The following is a 17,773-nucleotide window of genomic DNA, read 5'->3' as shown; positions in this document are numbered from 1 at the left end:
TTATCAGCTGTTTCAAAGACAGAACAGGCTCTCTCTGTATTTTAGTGTCTCTCTAGAGGCCCTCTGTCTTTGCATCTGTGAGTCCATTTATTCAAGAACGATTCCTAAACTGAATTTCATAGAATGATAGAACACTAGAACTGGACGGAACCTCAAGAGGTCATTGAGTGCAGTTCCCTGCCCTCATGGCAGGACCAAGCACCATCTAGACCATCCCCAATAGATGTCTGTCTAACCTGTTATTAAATAGCTCCAGTGATGGAGATTTATTTGTGAGTTTAATCATCCTGACAGTTAAGAAGGTTTTTTTTCCTAACGTCTGACCTAAACCTTCCTTGCTGAATTTTAAGCTCATTGCTTCTTGTCCTATTCTAAGAGGCCAAGAAGAACAATTTTTCTCCCTCCTCCTTGTAACACTCCTTTAGGTACTTCAAAACTGCTATCATGTCCCCTTTAACTATTCTCTTTTCTAAACTAAACAAGTCCAGTTTTTTCAGTCTTCCCTCACAGATCATGTGTTTTCTAGACCTTTAATCATTCTTGTTGCTCTTCTCTGGACCTCCTCAAATTTCTCCACATCTTTCTTGAAATGTAGTGCCCAGAACTGGACACAACACACCAAATGAGGCCTAATGAGCACTGAGTAGAGCAGAAGAATAACTTCCTATGTCTTGCTCTCAACAATCCTGTTCATGCATCCCAGAACCATGTTTGTTTGTTTTTTTTACAATGGCATCACACTGTTGAAACATATTTAGCTTATAGTCCAATTTGGTGTACATCTTCCTCTTAACATAACTTAAACCAAGGCCAGGGTTTGGCTTTGCCTGGATAGTGGGGAGTGCCTGAAAGCTGACAGTTTTCTTGAACATGGCAAAGAAGGGTCACAGAGAGGAGGGACAACATATTTCAGACTCAGCATTGGGGCAGCGAGTGCAGGGAACAACGTTTCTGCAGAGTTGCCAGTTGGGGAAGGCACAGCAGGAACAAAGTGGTCCCCTGAGAATGGATGTTCCTTCCATGCTCCACACTGGACAGGGAAAAGCCCCCCTGCTCCGAACTCCTCCTGTTGCTCCTTGGCCACAGCGCTGCCCAGGTGGACAACTGATGGCCAAAGCCCCACCACACACACTGCACCCCCGCAGATGTTGGGACCAGGAATCCTGGCCCTTCCCCATCCACCAGCCTCAGACCCAGGCCAGGGAACATGGCACAGCCCTCTCAACCCTTCTCTGGAACTCATGGTGGAGTCAGAGAAAGTGACCCACCCCAGCCCCCCACCAGAGCACAGGCTGAGCCATAAGCCATGATGTGCTGTGACTCTTCCACCACAGAGGATAGGCAGGGAGGCTCGGAGCTAGGAGCTGACCTCCCGCAGCCATGTAACAGGAGGCGGAGCCTGGAGCCATGTTCCAACCTGAGAACAGCCAGAGGACAGGGAGCAGGGCCAGGACCCAGCTCGCACGCAGAGGACAAGCTTGGGTGGTGATGGGAGCTGCAGTCCAACATGGTTCCACTTTAAGAAAAACGCTGGAGCCAGGAACTGCAGCCACAACCTCCCTGCCCTGCCTGAAAATAGCCCTGGGCTGGGACCAATGGCCCAACTTGGTCCCCCAACTCCAGAGCACACGCCACAGCTGGGAACCATTGCTTGGCCCTCCCTTGCCTGCAGCAGATGCCAGGGGAGGCCAGGAACTGAGGTGTGAACCCCCTTTCCATGGAGCTGGGGTTGGGGCCATGAGCCAGGGTTTAGAAGAGCCCTCATGAAGGAAGACCCCCAGGCCTGGGAGCTGCAGACTTGTGCCTCCGGGTGAAGATGCTAGAGCCAGTTGTCACACTGCAGCCTCCTCCCCTACCATAATCCTTTCTGGAGGAGATATCAGAGCCTAGAGGAGAAGCTGGAGCTAAGCACCCCACACCCGACCCTCCCTCCCCTGTAGACCAATATCTTTGCCACTGCAGGAGTCCCCAATGAGCCCCTCATATCTGCCAACCCATGCCCTGAACCTGCTGCCCATCTCTCCTGACTCCCACCCAAAGCCCCATCACATACCCAGCCCTGCACCCTCCACCTTTTACATCCGCCCCCTTGTCCTCACTCCTGCACCCTCCACATCTTGGCCACACCCCCTGCCTTCAGCACACCCCATGCCCTGACCAGACTCATACATCACCACACTTTGCCTGAGCTCTCCCTTCACCCAAACCCCCAACCCTAACACCCACAACTCCATTGCATGTCCTGAACCCACAATCCCTGTCCTTGCTCCTTCACACTGCACCTCCTAACACAAGCCTCCATTCCTGCCCTGACTCCTGCATCCCCTCTCCTGGATCCTTCCCTTATACAACCCCCTGCCCTGAGATCTCCACCCCTAATGCCTCCCAGCCCCGTGCCTGGAGTACAGCATATCCACTCCCTGTCTTCAGTCCCCAAACTGCTGTCAAAACTCTTGTAATCCCACACTGCCCTGACTTCTTCAACCTATTTCTTCCCCTCAGCCTGCTCACACTTTCCAACCCCCTCACCTGACTTCTGCACCCTCTCACTCCATGCTCTGAGCCCCCAGATTCCTGACTGCCCTGATTCCTGCAACCCCAACCACCTACCCTGAGCTACTCCATTTCTTCCAATCCTTTGCCCTGGCTTTGGCACACAATTCCTGCCCTCAGTCCCCCAACCTTCACTCCCAGACCCTCCACACCATGTCTTCCTCCTGCCACACCACCCACTGCCTTCCATATACAATAATTACAATAAAGTTCATACATTTCATAGAATCATATGATCCCAGGAAAGGACCTCAGGAGGTCATCTAGTCCAGTCCCCTGCCCCAAGCAGGATCAACCCCGACTAAGTCATCCCAGCCAGGACCTTGTCAAGCCGGGACTTAAAAACCTCAAGGGATGGAGATTCCACCACCTCTCTATGCAATGAATTCCAGTGCTTCACCACCCCCCTAGTGAAGTAATTTTTCCTAATATCCAACCTGTTCCTCTCCCTCTTTAACTTCAGACCATTACTCCTTGTTCTGCCACCTGACACCACTGAGAAGGGTTTTTCATCCTCCTCTTTAGAGCTCCCCTTCAGGAAGTTGAAGGCTGCTATTAAATCACCCCTAAGTCTTCTCTTCTGTAAATTAAACAAGCCCAGATCCCTCAGCCTCTTCTTATAGGTCTTGTGCTCCAGGTTCATAGGTATTGTGCTCCATATACCTTTTATTTTAGAAATATAACTTTACCACAGTTTAGGACATGAACAACGTCAGGTAATTAAGCTAGTTGTGTCATAAATCACAAAGGAAAATGTATTTCTGATGCAGATAGTAGATGATTAGCATTCTGAACCATGAATATTAAGGTTATTTTAGAATTATGAGACTACTTTTAATGAAATACTATGCATAGGCTATGAATTAAACCAGCCACTAACTCAGGTAGATGGAGAAAAAGATACAGAGAAAACCAATGACATGGCCACTGAGATAGATAGATAGATACGGTGTATAGGGTAGATAGATAGGCAGATAGATATGGTGTATGAGGATAGGTAGATAGATAGATAGATACGGTATATGGGGATAGATAGATAGATAGATGTGTATGGGAAAGAGAGAGAGAGAGAAACATTTCCTATCTATGTTCAAAAACAATTTTCACAGTCTCAAATTCTTCTTGCTCATACTCCTACACAAAGCATCTTTGACATCCTTGTTCCTGAAGCTATAAATGAAGGGATTCAACATGGGAATGAAAAGGGTATAGAACACAGACACTGCTTTCCTTGGGTACAGAGAAGATATCCAAGTGGGCTGGGCATAGATAAATGCAAGGGTGCCAAAAAATAAAGTCACAACCACCAGGTGGGAGGTGCAGGTGGAAAAGGCTTTGCGGCGGCCATCGACTGAGGGAATCTTGAGGATGGTGGAGATGATATAAAAGTAGGAGATGAGCACAATCAAGGCTGTGCTTGCAATGATGAGACCACATAAGGTGAACATCACAAGATTATTGATGTATGTGTCACTGCAGGAGAGACTAATCAAGGGTGGGCCGTCGCAGAAGAAATGATCAATCTCATTTGAGCCACAATAATGAAGTGTGAAGGTCAAGCCAGTCTGCACCATGGAATGCACACAACCACAGGTATATGATCCCACCACCAGTTGAACACACGCCCCGGTGGACATGGTGGTGGTATATCGGAGCGGATTACAGATGGCAGCATATCGATCGTATGCCATCGCTGCCAGGAGAAATGCTTCTGTGGTGAGGAAGAGAGCAAAGAAGAAAAATTGGGTGGCACATCCATTGAAGGTGATGGTTTTGCTCCCTGCTAGGAAGCTTACCATGGCTCTGGGGGCAATAGTGGATGAATAGCAGAGGTCTAGAAGAGACAGGTTCACGAGGAAGAAATACATGGGTGTGTGAAGATGAGAGTCGACTCTGATGATGAGAACCAAGGCAATGTTTCCCAGTAAGGTCATCATGTAAATTGCTAGAAACATCAGAAAGGTGATGACCTGGACCCCTGGACCACTTCCGAATCCCTGAAAGATAAATTCTGATCCTGTTGTGGAATTCCCCTCTCTCATTGGTTCCATAAATGGTATTTCCTTTAAAATAAAATACAGGAAAGATTTTAGAAGATTGAATAATAGAAGATACAATGATATTTTCCTACATATTCTTGATAACAATGGAGATGAGTCATATAGATGTGGTGACAGATAGAACGAGGAGCAATGGTTTCAAGTGACAGAATAGGAGGTCTATGTTGAATATTAGGAAAAACTATTTCACGAGGAGAGTGGTGAAGCACTGGAATGCATTACTTAGGGAGGCAGTGAAATCTCCATCCCTAGAGGACTTTATGTCTTGCTTGACATAATCGTGGCTGGGATGACTCATTTGGGTTTGGTCTTGCTTTCAGCAGGGGGTTGGTCTTGACACTCTGAAGTCTCTTCCAACCCTATGTTTCTGTTTCACAAAATAACATTAGGTGACAAAAAAGCAGATTTTAAAAAAAAAATTACTCTGAAATCCAAATTAACCATCCTTCACCTGCAATTATAATTCTAGACTCTTCTTGTCTGAGTAAGCCATGGGCTAAGTTTCCCCTAAGCAAAGTTATTGACTTTAAAAAGGGTGCTGGAAATGGGCATATTTATTGCATCAATTATTTTATCCCCGTACACCATATCTATCTATTTATCCCCGTACACCATATCTATCTATTTATCCCCGTACACCATATCCATCTATCTATCCCCATACACCATATCTATCCATCTACCTATCTATCCCCATACACCATATCTATCTATCCATCTATCCCCATACACCATATCTGTCTATCTATCCATCTATCCCTGTACACCATAGCTATCTATCTATCCATCTATCTATCTATCCCCGTACACCATATCTATCCATCTATCCATCCTCGTACACCATATCTAGCTACCTATCCCCATACACCATATCCATCTATCCATCTATCCCCGTACACCATATCTATCTATCTATCCATCTATCTAACTATGTAGCTAGCTATCTCCGTACACCATATCTATCTATGTATCCATCCCCGTACACCATATCTATCTATCTACCTATCCCTATCTAGCTATCCCTAGCTATCCCCGTATACCATATCTAGCCATCTATCCCCGTACACCATATCTATCTATTTATGCCCGTACACCATATCCATCTATCTATCTATCCCCGTACACCATATCCATCTATCCATCTATCTATACCCATACACCATATCTATCCATCTATCTATCTATCCCCGTACACCATATCTATCCATCCATCTATCCCCGTACACCATAGCTATCTATCTATCCATCTATCTATCTATCCCCGTACACCATATCTATCTATCTATCCCCGTACACCATATCCATCTATCCATCTATCTGTCTATCCCCGTACACCATATCCATCCATCTATCCATCTATTTATCTACCCCTGTACACCATATCCATCCATCTAGCTATCTATCCCCGTACACCGTATCTAGCTATCTATCCCCGTACACCATATCCATCCACCTATCTATCTATCCCCGTATACCATATCTATCTATCTATCCCCGTACACCATATCTATCTATCCATCTATCTATCTCCATATACCATATCTATCTATAGTAACAAAGAGGAAGCCGTGCTAGTCTATACACTATCAAAACAAAAAGCAGTCAAATAGCACTTTAAAGACTAGCAAAATGGTTTATTAGGTGAGTTTTCACGGGACAGACCCACTTCTTCGGACCATAGCCAGACCAGAGCAGACTTAATATTTAAGGCACAGAGAACCCAAAACAGTAAGCAAGGAGGACAAATCAGAAAAAGATAATCAAGGTGAGCAAATCAGAGAGTGGAGGGGTGGGGGAGAAGGTCAAGAATTAGATTGAGCCAAGTATGCAGACGAGCCCCTGGAACTTTCCCAGTTATTACTTGAACCCACTGTTAGCAAAAGAGCTCAGACAGTAAATATTATTCAAGCCACTTGCACAGAACAGCTTTCTGAGGCTCTACCCTGAACTGGCCTGTTTTCCCAGTAGTTTATGCTACTATTTACCTCCAGAGCAGGGGAGCCAAAGCATGTTACAATAAGTCAGAAATTCCCAGTAGATGGAAGGGGATGCTGCACCTTAATACAGCAGTATATGTCAGACATGACACTCTTTAAGACCTATCTACTGATTTGATTGAGTAACAAAATCCCTATTACAGAGCAGATGCTGCAAACAGGTTCTTATTACTGTCAATAACTTGTACAAATAACCCATGTCAATGACTGCCTATGTACAGTTAATCCTGCTTTGACCCAGGGATCTGGGCTATATGACATCTCAAGATTCCATCCAGTTGCACATTTCTATACCTCCCCATGGATCACCACCCTGTAGCGACGGAGATGCTTGAGTGTTTCAATGACTTCAAAAGTAATACTGCCAGGAGTCATCACCCAAGCCAGAAAGGTCAACGTCAACGTCAAGGTTCTGGACAAAGAGTGATTCAAGATGCTCCTCAACACCAAAGCAGATAGAGGTTAACTGCACAACTTTTGTGCAATGTTATAACGATTGTGAATGCAGATGAAGGCTGCAGCTGAGAGAGGATTTCCATTCAGCAGGGTGTCCATGCCGTTGATGTACCAGTATCCGCACTCTAAAAGAAGTCCCACATGGGCATCTTCCAGTTTTTGGGAAAAAAACATTCGATCATACTCATCAATGAATGATCCCCTTCACCAAACTTTTCTATTGTCTGGCAACAATTAGACTGAAATCTATTGCCTGATTTCTAAGAATCAATGATCTCATTTTCTCTAGGTCTTTTCTGGAGCAAACTTCTTTTGTAGAGCAGAATGGAACAACAGGTCGATTGCTAATTACTCAGAAGGTTTGCACCCATTTATAAGTGCTTCTCTTGTAGGAAAACACTCATTACTGGGGAATTCTTCCATTGACTACCATTCATGGCAATAGGTCAATGAAGAAACAAACAAAAGTCTCCTTAGAGGTAGGCAAAAATAAGGCAATATTCAGACCTTGTGCTAAGGAAATCTGTGCAAGGACTGATGTAAAATCAATTTTTCTTGAGAAGACATAGAAAGATTAAGGATAAATAACCAGGAAGTCAATAATTCAACATAGCTTTAAATACCTTATAACATTGTTTGGAATCCTGGTCAATTCACTGGCATATTACATGTCTTTGGGTGTCTGCTCTTTCAGGATGTTACAGCAAACCTCAAAAGTAGCATTTTGAAGACATCACACTGATCCTTGGCAGCGAGAAGTTTGCACTATTGTAGGCTCCATGGCTCTATCTTGCTCAGCTGTAAACAGAATATCTTTGCTATATTCATTCAGCAGCAGAATAAAACAAAGTACGCACTGTGTCCTCAAACAGAGACATCACTGCTTTAAGTAGTTCCACCAGGATTTGAGAGGGAGGAGCAAGGTGACAGAAAGAATTAATGGGGTACCCAAGAGAGTAGATGTAAGAGAAGTCCAACCTAGATATTAAGTATAATTAAGGTGTTCAAACTCAGTTAATATTACCCTAGAGGATGCATGAGAAACTTATACTTATTATCAGACATCTGGGAACTAAAGAAATCCAAGTGGTTAAATCGTAGGAATTGCATGGAGAGAAAAATCTATCTATCTCCATACACCGTATCTATCTATCCATCGATCTAACTTCACCCCCATATTAAAGAATTTCAAGGGTATTACTTTGCATTGACTATGGACTTATTTGCATTCAGGATTAGGATAATGTGAGCTCCTAGAGAAGAATTGTGGAATGTACACCATTTAGGAAGAACAAATCAACTACCCTGCAACAAATGTGAAATAACTGGATAGCTGAGAGTATTCCTGGAAAGGATGTGGGGTTAGAGTGTCTCAGCCACTGACTGAGTCCACAATATGATATAGTTGAAAAAAGAGGAACATTATTTTTGGCTGTCTTAATGGGAGTATTATGTGAAATCCAGGTTCATGAGGAAGATTAGTACATGGGGATGTGAAGGCAAGAGATGGCTCTGTTGGAGAAGACCAAGATGGTGTTCACCATCATGACTATTATGTAAACCACCAGCAGCATCACAAAAGGGACCAGCAGAAGACCTCATCCCTTCCTGAAGCCCAACAGGATGAATTCTGTGATCACTGTTCCATTCCCCTCCCTCGCTAGTGCCACACTCTGCACTATCCTTGGGAAAAAAGAACGAGAAAAGAATGAATGGTGGAGAAAGTGAAGCTGACTTTGTTTGGCTCTGGTGAGGTCTTGGCTGAAGCACTATGTCTGATTCCAGACACCCCACCTTAAGAAAGTTATGGACAAACAGGAGAGTGTTCCAAGGAGAGAAACAAAAATGACCTATCTGTCTTAGAGTTAGTCTGTCTGTTTGTTGGTGCTATGTTTGTTCAAGAACTGCTTTTAAACCCAAGAGTTGTGACCATAAAATTTGGTGTGCAGCTTTCTCTTAACCCTAACTTAAAATAAGGTCAGGATTAGTTGTACCTGGAAAGTGAGAAGTGCCTGAAATCCCCTGGTTTTCCAGAACATAGGAAGGTGTAGGGTGCAAGAAGAGTTTGTAACGGTCTCATGAGAGCAGATCGACCCCTCTGTGAATCCTCAGGAGAATCTAAACAGACCAGTCTGTGCAAGGTGAAGGCTGCAAACTAACTGCCATGGGAACAGCTGCAGAACAAGCCACGCTTGCCAAGATTTCAAGGCTACGCTGGCAGTAGGCCACAAGAGATAGCGATAAGAAATGCATAGGCAATTTTAGGCAATCTTATGTTAATGAGCTCAGCTTTATCAGCTAGTGTTAGGAGGCCTGTTACAGAGCCTCTCCCCGAGCGAAGCTCTGGCGCGTCGGGTTTTCCCCCATGGGTGACTGTGGCGTCTCCGGGGCTCCCGCCGCGGATGTCACACGTTTGCAATAAACCAAATATAGCACTCGCCTTCTGGGTGCAGCCTCGTCTCTGGGGAACCCAAGCCTGGTTGGCTACAATTGGCTCAGCGAGCAGGGTTCTCCAGGTACAATGCCTTTTTGCTTGAAGGCGGGTGAGGCAGGGAAGCCAGCGCTGTCCCTGCAGCGCATACCAGGATAGCCCTTGACGGAGCGATGGGGGCAGGTAGCGCGGATGGTGGCCTGTTGGGCGGCCCCAGCGGACTGGCCGGAGTTGCAGGAGGTGGCAGGCATGACGCCGGTACAGCTACCTTCAACCCAGATGACAGCATGGCACCTCAACTCCTTGTCATCTTCCTGACTACCTCGCTGACCTCTGCCACACCTAAGCATCCACTCAGGAATGCCATCCAGTCCATCGTCTCCACCGCTGGTGCCACGGATTGCTGGATGTGTACCCTGCTGAACATCTCTACCAGATTGGAAATTGAGTTTGTCCCTCTGAACCTGAATGATTGGTGGGAGAAGAGCAACACCTTCTGGTGGGGACCAGTCTGTTTTGATGACAGCAACGTCCACTCCTACCTTCGCCGCGGCCCCTGGGGTTCATGCTGCAATAGAGTGAGTATCAGAGGGGTAGCCGTGTTAGTCTGGATCCGTAGCAGCAACGAAGGGTCCTGTGGCACCTTATAGATTAACAGAAAAGTTTAGAGCATGAGCTTTCATGAGTTAACTCACTTCTTCAGATGTTGAGTGTTATTGTACCCTGTAACGGGATGAGGCTTGCTGGGATTTGAGTCCCTAACAACCTTGTCATCCCAGGTGCTGGGAGGGTGGAACTGAGTGTCTTGCTTGTAATTCCTTGGAGTGGAAGCCATCGCGTGCGAGGGAGCTCCAAGATTAGTCTGGGCCCTTCTGTCCCGTCCTCCCAGCCAAGCTGGTGTGGGTAGAGGTAACCGGTTTGAACTTTCTGGATTAAACCATAATTCCCATCTGCCTTCCTGTCTAATTGTTCTCTGTCTGAGTGTCAGCAAGGGATGGGGTGGGTCACGGATACCTCTGAGCGTCCACATACTGGCGTGGCCCAAGCAGCTACCCACTTCAAGTGGAAACACTACTTACAGCAGTGCATGCGCTTGGGAGCCCCCACACTTACTGTTCCACATGCTCTTCTCCTCGGAACCATTACTTTTAACTTTGCTTTCACTGCTCTCATATGCTGCTGTCAAGTGTGTTCCACAGGTGCACACTGTGTTGCCAGAAGAGTATCAACCACCTCACTTGATTCCTACTAGCCTCGGCGTTCACAAAGGGGCCGCGGGGAGGAGTGTAGGGTGCGAGAAGAGTTTGTAACGGTCTCATGAGAGCAGATCGACCCCTCTGTGAATCCTCAGGAGAATCTAAACAGACCAGTCTGTGCAAGGTGAAGGCTGCAAACTAACTGCCATGGGAACTGCTGCAGAACAAGCCGCGCTTGCCAAGATTTCAAGGCTACGCTGGCAGTAGGCCACAAGAGATAGTAATAAGAAATGCATAGGCAATTTTAGGCAATCTTATGTTAATGAGCTCAGCTTTATCAGCTAGTGTTAGGAGGCCTGTTACAGAGCCTCTCCCCGAGCGAAGCTCTGGCATGTCGGGTTTTCCCCCACGGGTGACTGTGGCGTCTCCGGGGCTCCCGCCGCGGGTGTCACGCGCTTGCAATAAACCAAATATAGCACTCGCCTTCTGGGTGCAGCCTCGTCTCTGGGGAACCCGAGCCTGGTTGGCTACAGAAGGGCACCAACGGGAGGTACGACACACACCAGACTCATTACTGGGGGGCAGAGAGCACAGGGACCAGCAATTCTACAGAGCACCCACTGGGGGCAACCACAGAAGGAACACAGGGACTACGTGGAGACAGAGCTCCTGACCCTGTGGCATGACAGTGGCCATGAGGAGAAGGGGGTCTTGACCCCAGCTGCTCCAGATGGGTAATACCCATTCCATCCCTTGCCCCCTGGAGCTCCTGACCCCTTCCCCTCCACTACTCTCATTCAGACTGTTCCTTCTTCTGGACAGGGAGGGAGAGGAACCCCTGCCTTCCCTGTCCACTAAACCCTGGTATTATTTCTTCCCCATGTTGGGCCAGGAACCCCACCTCTCAAGTCATACCGTGGCCTGGCATATCAGCCTCCACTGGCCTGGCCTCAGCCCTTTCCTGACCCAGAGGTCAGGCTAGGGCTGGGGAAAGCATCCCTCCAGCCCCATCACCTCACTGTGAGGCAGGGAAGAATGGGGGGATGGGCCATAGCCTGAGCTAGGGGGTGTCTGTGGTGCTGGAGCTAGGGTACAGTGCCAGGCCAAGCCCTGAACTCCCATTGGGGATTGAGAGGAGGCTGTGGCTGGGCTGCAGCTTGACCTGGTGGGGATGGGGAGGGGCCTTAGAGCAGGGATCAGTGTAACTTAGGTTAATCTAACAGGGTGTCAACCCCACACTGTGTTGATGGGAGACACTCTCTCACTGACTTACATTTTGTTTTTAGGGGAGGTAGAGTATAAGAAGATAATGGGGGAACACTCTGGCATTGACTTAGCTTGTCTTCATCAGACTTGATAAATCAACCACATTGTGTTGATTGCAGCAGTGCTGAGTTAGATGTAAAGATAGAGAAGCCTCAGAAATACACCCAGGGCTAGATTTCTAACATAGCTGGGGGAGGAGTAGCATTTTCCAAAGCACTCACACAGCAAAAGCACATGCATTTCAAAAGGTTTTAAGTGACTAAACGCATTTAAAATCTCAGAAGGGAACTTAATACCTTTACAAATCTGTCTTGCTCAAGACTTTCCATGAAGCCTGGAATGGAGAGGAATGTGACACTGAGGCTACGTCTACACGTGCAGCCAACGTCGAAATAGCTTATTTCGATGTTGCGACATCGAAATAGTCTATTTCGATGAATAACGTCTACACGTCCTCGGCTGCGTCTACACGTGCACGCTACTTCGAAGTAGCGGCACCAACTTCGAAATAGCGCCCGTCACGTCTACACGTGTTGGGCGCTATTTCGAAGTTGAAATCGACGTTAGGCGGCGAGACGTCGAAGTCGCTAACCCCATGAGCGGATGGGAATAGCGCCCTACTTCGACGTTCAACATCGAAGTAGGGACGTGTAGACGATCCGCGTCCCGCAACATCGAAATAGCGGGGTCCTCCATGGCGGCCATCAGCTGGGGGGTTGAGAGATACTCTCTCTCCAGCCCTTGCGGGGCTCTGTGGTCACCGTGAGCAGCAGCCCTTAGCCCAGGGCTTCTGGCTGCTGCTGCTGCAGCTGGGGGTCCGTGCTGCATATACAGGGTCTGCAACTAGTTGTCGGCTCTGTGTATCTTGCACTGTTTAATGAAAGTGTGTCTGGGAGGGGCCCTTTAAGGGAGCGACTTGCTGTTGAGTCCGCCCCGTGACCCTGTCTGCAGCTGTGCCTGGCTCCCTTATTTCGATGTGTGCTACTTTGGCGTGTAGACGTTCCCTCGCTGTGCCTATTTCGATGTTGGGCTGAGCAACGTCGAAGTTGAACATCGACGTTGCTGGCCCTGGAGGACGTGTAGACGTTATTCATCGAAATAGACTATTTCGATGTCGCAACATCGAAATAAGCTATTTCGAAGTTGGGTGCACGTGTAGACGTAGCCTAGACGTTCCCTCGCTGTGCCTATTTCGATGTTGGGCTGAGCAACGTCGAAGTTGAACATCGACGTTGCCAGCCCTGGAGGACGTGTAGACGTTATTCATCGAAATAGCTTATTTCGATGTTGCGACATCGAAATAGGCTATTTCGATGAATAACGTCTACACGTCCTCCAGGGCTGGCAACGTCGATGTTCAACTTCGACGTTGCTCAGCCCAACATCGAAATAGGCACAGCGAGGGAACGTCTAGGCTACGTCTACACGTGCACCCAACTTCGAAATAGCTTATTTCGATGTTGAGACATCGAAATAGGCTATTTCGACGAATAACGTCTACACGTCCTCCAGGGCTGGCAACGTCGATGTTCAACTTCGACGTTGCTCAGCCCAACATCGAAATAGGCACAGCGAGGGAACGTCTACACGCCAAAGTAGCACACATCGAAATAAGGGAGCAAGGCACAGCTGCAGACAGGGTCACGGGGCGGACTCAACAGCAAGTCGCTCCCTTAAAGGGCCCCTCCCAGACACACTTTCATTAAACAGTGCAAGATACACAGAGCCAACAACTAGTTGCAGACCCTGTATATGCAGCACGGACCCCCAGCTGCAGCAGCAGCAGCCAGAAGCCCTGGGCTAAGGGCTGCTGCCCACAGTGACCACAGAGCCCCGCAAGGGCTGGAGAGAGAGTATCTCTCAACCCCCCAGCTGATGGCCGCCATGGAGGACCCCGCTATTTCGATGTTGCGGGACGCGGATCGTCTACACGTCCCTACTTCGATGTTGAACGTCGAAGTAGGGCGCTATTCCCATCCGCTCATGGGGTTAGCGACTTCGACGTCTCGCCGCCTAACGTCGATTTCAACTTCGAAATAGCGCCCAACACGTGTAGACGTGACGGGCGCTATTTCGAAGTTACTGCCGCTACTTCGAAGTAGCGTGCACGTGTAGACGCAGCCCAAGATACACAGAGCCAACAACTAGTTGCAGACCCTGTATATGCAGCACGGACCCCCAGCTGCAGCAGCAGCAGCCAGAAGCCCTGGGCTAAGGGCTGCTGCCCACGGTGACCACAGAGCCCCGCAAGGGCTGGAGAGAGAGTATCTCTCAACCCCCCAGCTGATGGCCGCCATGGAGGACCCCGCTATTTCGATGTTGCGGGACGCGGATCGTCTACACATCCCTACTTCGATGTTGAACGTCGAAGTAGGGCGCTATTCCCATCCCCTCATGGGGTTAGCGACTTCGACGTCTCGCCGCCTAACGTCGATTTCAACTTCGAAATAGCGCCCAACACGTGTAGACGTGACGGGCACTATTTCGAAGTTACTGCCGCTACTTCGAAGTAGCGTGCACGTGTAGACGCAGCTCTGGTGCGCAGCTGGGTGGCTTGCATCACATAAGCCTTTTTTGACTGGTTTCTTGAAGTATTTGTTGAAGAAAACAACTTTCCCCAACACCACTTCTGTGGCTGGGTTCTCCCTTGGGCCTGCTACTGCTGGTCACTTAAAATTGCCTCCTTAGGGGAATTAACACTTTGTTACTTCTTAATATAGTGCAAGGCCAAAGCTAATGGCACTGGCCCTGAGCAGACATGTCCCTCAGAGGTGAATGTCCTAAAGAGGGGTTGTTATATACTTGTAAAATGGATATGTTAAATAGATGTAAGAGGTAGTGAGGAATGTGCCTTGCAACTGAATCCTTCTTATGTACAATACATGCAGGCAAGCGACTGAATGTTGAGCAAATGTGTAAGCGTTTATCTACAAAGTCAAGAAGTCTTAACACTAAGGCCGTTTCTACACATGCCACTTTCTCTGAGTGGGCTTCTCTGAAAGTGGGCTTTCTCTGAAAGTGGCATGCTAATAAATGGCCCAAAATATACTAAAGAGGTGCAGATGTAAATTCCTGGTGCCTCATTGGCATAAGGTCACATGATTTGGAGTCTGGAAGACGCTCTTCCGGACTCCAAAATGGCATGTAGAAGCGTGGCCCTTAGGGCGTCTTCCAAAAGGAGGGGAAATTTTTTAGGAAGAAGGGGCCTCCGGAAGAAGGACTTCCTTCCGGAAGACCCCCAGGGACTATACTTCTACATGCCATTTTGGAGTCTGTAAGAGCGTTTGCCGGACTCCAAATCATGTGACCTGATGCTAATGAGGCGCTGGGAATTACATTCACGTCTCATTATCGTATTTCAGACTGTTTGTTAGCTTGCCACTTTCATGGCATGTGTAGAAATGGCCTAGGAGAGTGAAATAGAATAAAGGGAGATTAATACGACTGGAACTTTTCATCCCGGAAAAGAGACAACTATGCAGATTGGGGATAAGATAGAGATCTATAAAATCTTGACTGGTGTGGAGCAAGTAAATAAGGAAAAGTTATTTACTTATTCCCATTAAACAACTACTATGGATCACCAAATGAAATGAAAAAGTAGCAGGATTAAAAGAAAAAGAATGAAGTATTTCTTCACACAGCACAGGGTTAACCTGTGGAACTCCTTGCCAGAGCATTTTGTGAATACCAGACATTAACAGTGTTTCAAAAAAAAAAAAGCTAGAAATGTTTACGGAAGATAGGTACATCAATGGCTATTAGCCAGGATGGTCAGGAATGTTTTTTTCAGAAGCTGAGAATGGATGACAGATGACCACCTGTTCTGTTCATTCCCTCTGGGGCACCTGGCATTGGTCACTATCGGAAGACTGGATATTGGGTATTGGTCTGACCCAGAATGGCCTTACCGTCTGAATGCCTGGCCTTAAATGTAAATACAGGTTGAGCGTCTCTATCTGGAACTCTTTCATCTGGCAACATCCATAATCCAGCATAATATTACTTCACCAGATCCCCACTTACCATAGATTTGGCCAAGTTTCCTGTGGTCCAATAAAGTTTGTTTACAGCAACCACTCCTGGCTCTCTATGTTCTGTGCAGTTATTTAGATGTAATTACCCCAAATGTCTTCTAAGAGCCCAGTAAGCAGTGGAAGTGCTGGTAATGTGCTAGACATATTGACCTCCCATGGTTCAGCCAGTTCTCTTGTTAAGTACTGGTCAGGTCCTGAGGATGTCAGATGAGTTTCAACCTGTAGTACCTAACTCCCTCAAGTGTCTATATGTGTTTTAATGGTAGAATGGACCACCTACTCTTACTCCCTGCATAAATCAGGTCCCTTTTTCCTTGAGTACTGAAGAAGAATGTCAAGATTTACCCCATAGCAAATGATGGGTTTCCAGAGGAAGACTGAACGTAAGGGACAGAGTGGGATTGCTTGCCCTGGATTGTTGTCTTGACATCATGTGATTCATAATTCAATATTTATTATGTGAAAGCTGTGATTGTTTAAAAAAATCCCAGGTAAATGAGGGTGGATATAAGCCAGTTCTCTTACGTATTGTGAAGAGAAACCCCTAGGTCACGAACCCAGCTTTTGTTGCTCTTGGTTCAACAGAAGGCATAAGTGATGTGCCCTTCACAAAGGGAAGTAAGTTGTATCATAATGAGCATATAAAGGAGGTCGATTTGTTTCCTTTAGAGCTGTGTATGTGAAACACATGGAAAAAATGCTTTACAGCGACTAAAGTCTAGATTTATAGAGGCAATCCTGTACCTAAATCCCATGGAAATCAATAAGAGTTAGGTGTCTAAACAGGATTAACGGGTTTTGTGAATCCTGTAGAGCCAATGTCCCCCTTAATATTTTCCACCCATGTGTGGAATAGTTTTATGTGGACAGAGGCATGTGCAAATGGGCACCACCAGGAAAAGCAAAAACCCTAGTTGTAGATGCTATGCTAATCTGCTGGACAGCATTTGAGTCTCCCCTGAGCGGCCACAGAAGCCCACAGCATACAGAGAACACTGCCCAGGAACCTTACCTGTCAATCTGAAAGCCTAAATAGCTATGAAAACTAAGCTAGAACTAGATTTTCTAAGGTCATTAGGCTGTGGTGTGTATTTCTAGGGACCATCTAGACACCAAAGCACCAACGAAATCAATTGTTTTGGAAAATCATTATGAATGTAGCAAAACCACTTTTCTGGCCTTTCTCTTCCTGTACCAGCTGGTCTTACCATGGAAGCCTTTCCCTACCCATGAACATGACTCTACATGTCTATCAACTCATAGAACCTCTACCTCCTCTCAACATGTTTGTTGTATAGACAAGTGTTTCCTGAACAGGAGCATATGTACCACCGGTGGCACATGAAAGGATTTCAAGGGACATACAGCAGAAAATAAATTATGAAAAACCAAGAGATAAGTGCTGGGATGGAACTGGGAGGGGGGTACGTAGACAAGGCTGACATCCCAAAAGTGGTACACAGTACTTTAAGCTGTGGAAACTTTAGTATAGATGACTGCTTTGATAGGCCATCAAGCAGCGTGGATAGTGGTCGTGCCCTTCTGTCTAGGGTAGTCACCCATATGTAGCACAAGTTTGAAACCCACATATACATATTCATAACTCACAACAAAGATGCTGCATATACAGAAAAGCGATTATCCCATTTAGCAAATTACAACTTTTCCAATGATGCCTTACATGGCATGCCTGCCAAAAGATTCATTGCAATTGTGTAATGTTAGCATCAGGAATATTATAAAGATCTTCCATATTCCATACAGCACCACAGCTGCC

At 46.8% G+C, this 17,773-nt stretch overlaps 1 protein-coding gene across 1 annotated transcript; it reads right to left on the bottom strand.

The window, feature by feature from the left end:
* Positions 1-3,656: 3,656 nt before the first annotated feature.
* LOC142004755 (olfactory receptor OR9H1-like) lies at positions 3,657-4,604 on the bottom strand. Its single transcript, XM_074982435.1, has one exon. It carries the CDS (start codon positions 4,602-4,604, stop codon positions 3,657-3,659), a length of 948 nt encoding a protein of 315 aa, XP_074838536.1.
* Positions 4,605-17,773: the final 13,169 nt, after the last annotated feature.

This window comes from Carettochelys insculpta, chromosome 32 (genome assembly GCF_033958435.1).
Source record: "Carettochelys insculpta isolate YL-2023 chromosome 32, ASM3395843v1, whole genome shotgun sequence".
Taxonomy (NCBI): domain Eukaryota; kingdom Metazoa; phylum Chordata; order Testudines; family Carettochelyidae; genus Carettochelys; species Carettochelys insculpta.
The sequence above is the reverse complement of the archived record's forward strand: the minus strand, read 5'-3'. Positions and strand labels throughout refer to the sequence as shown.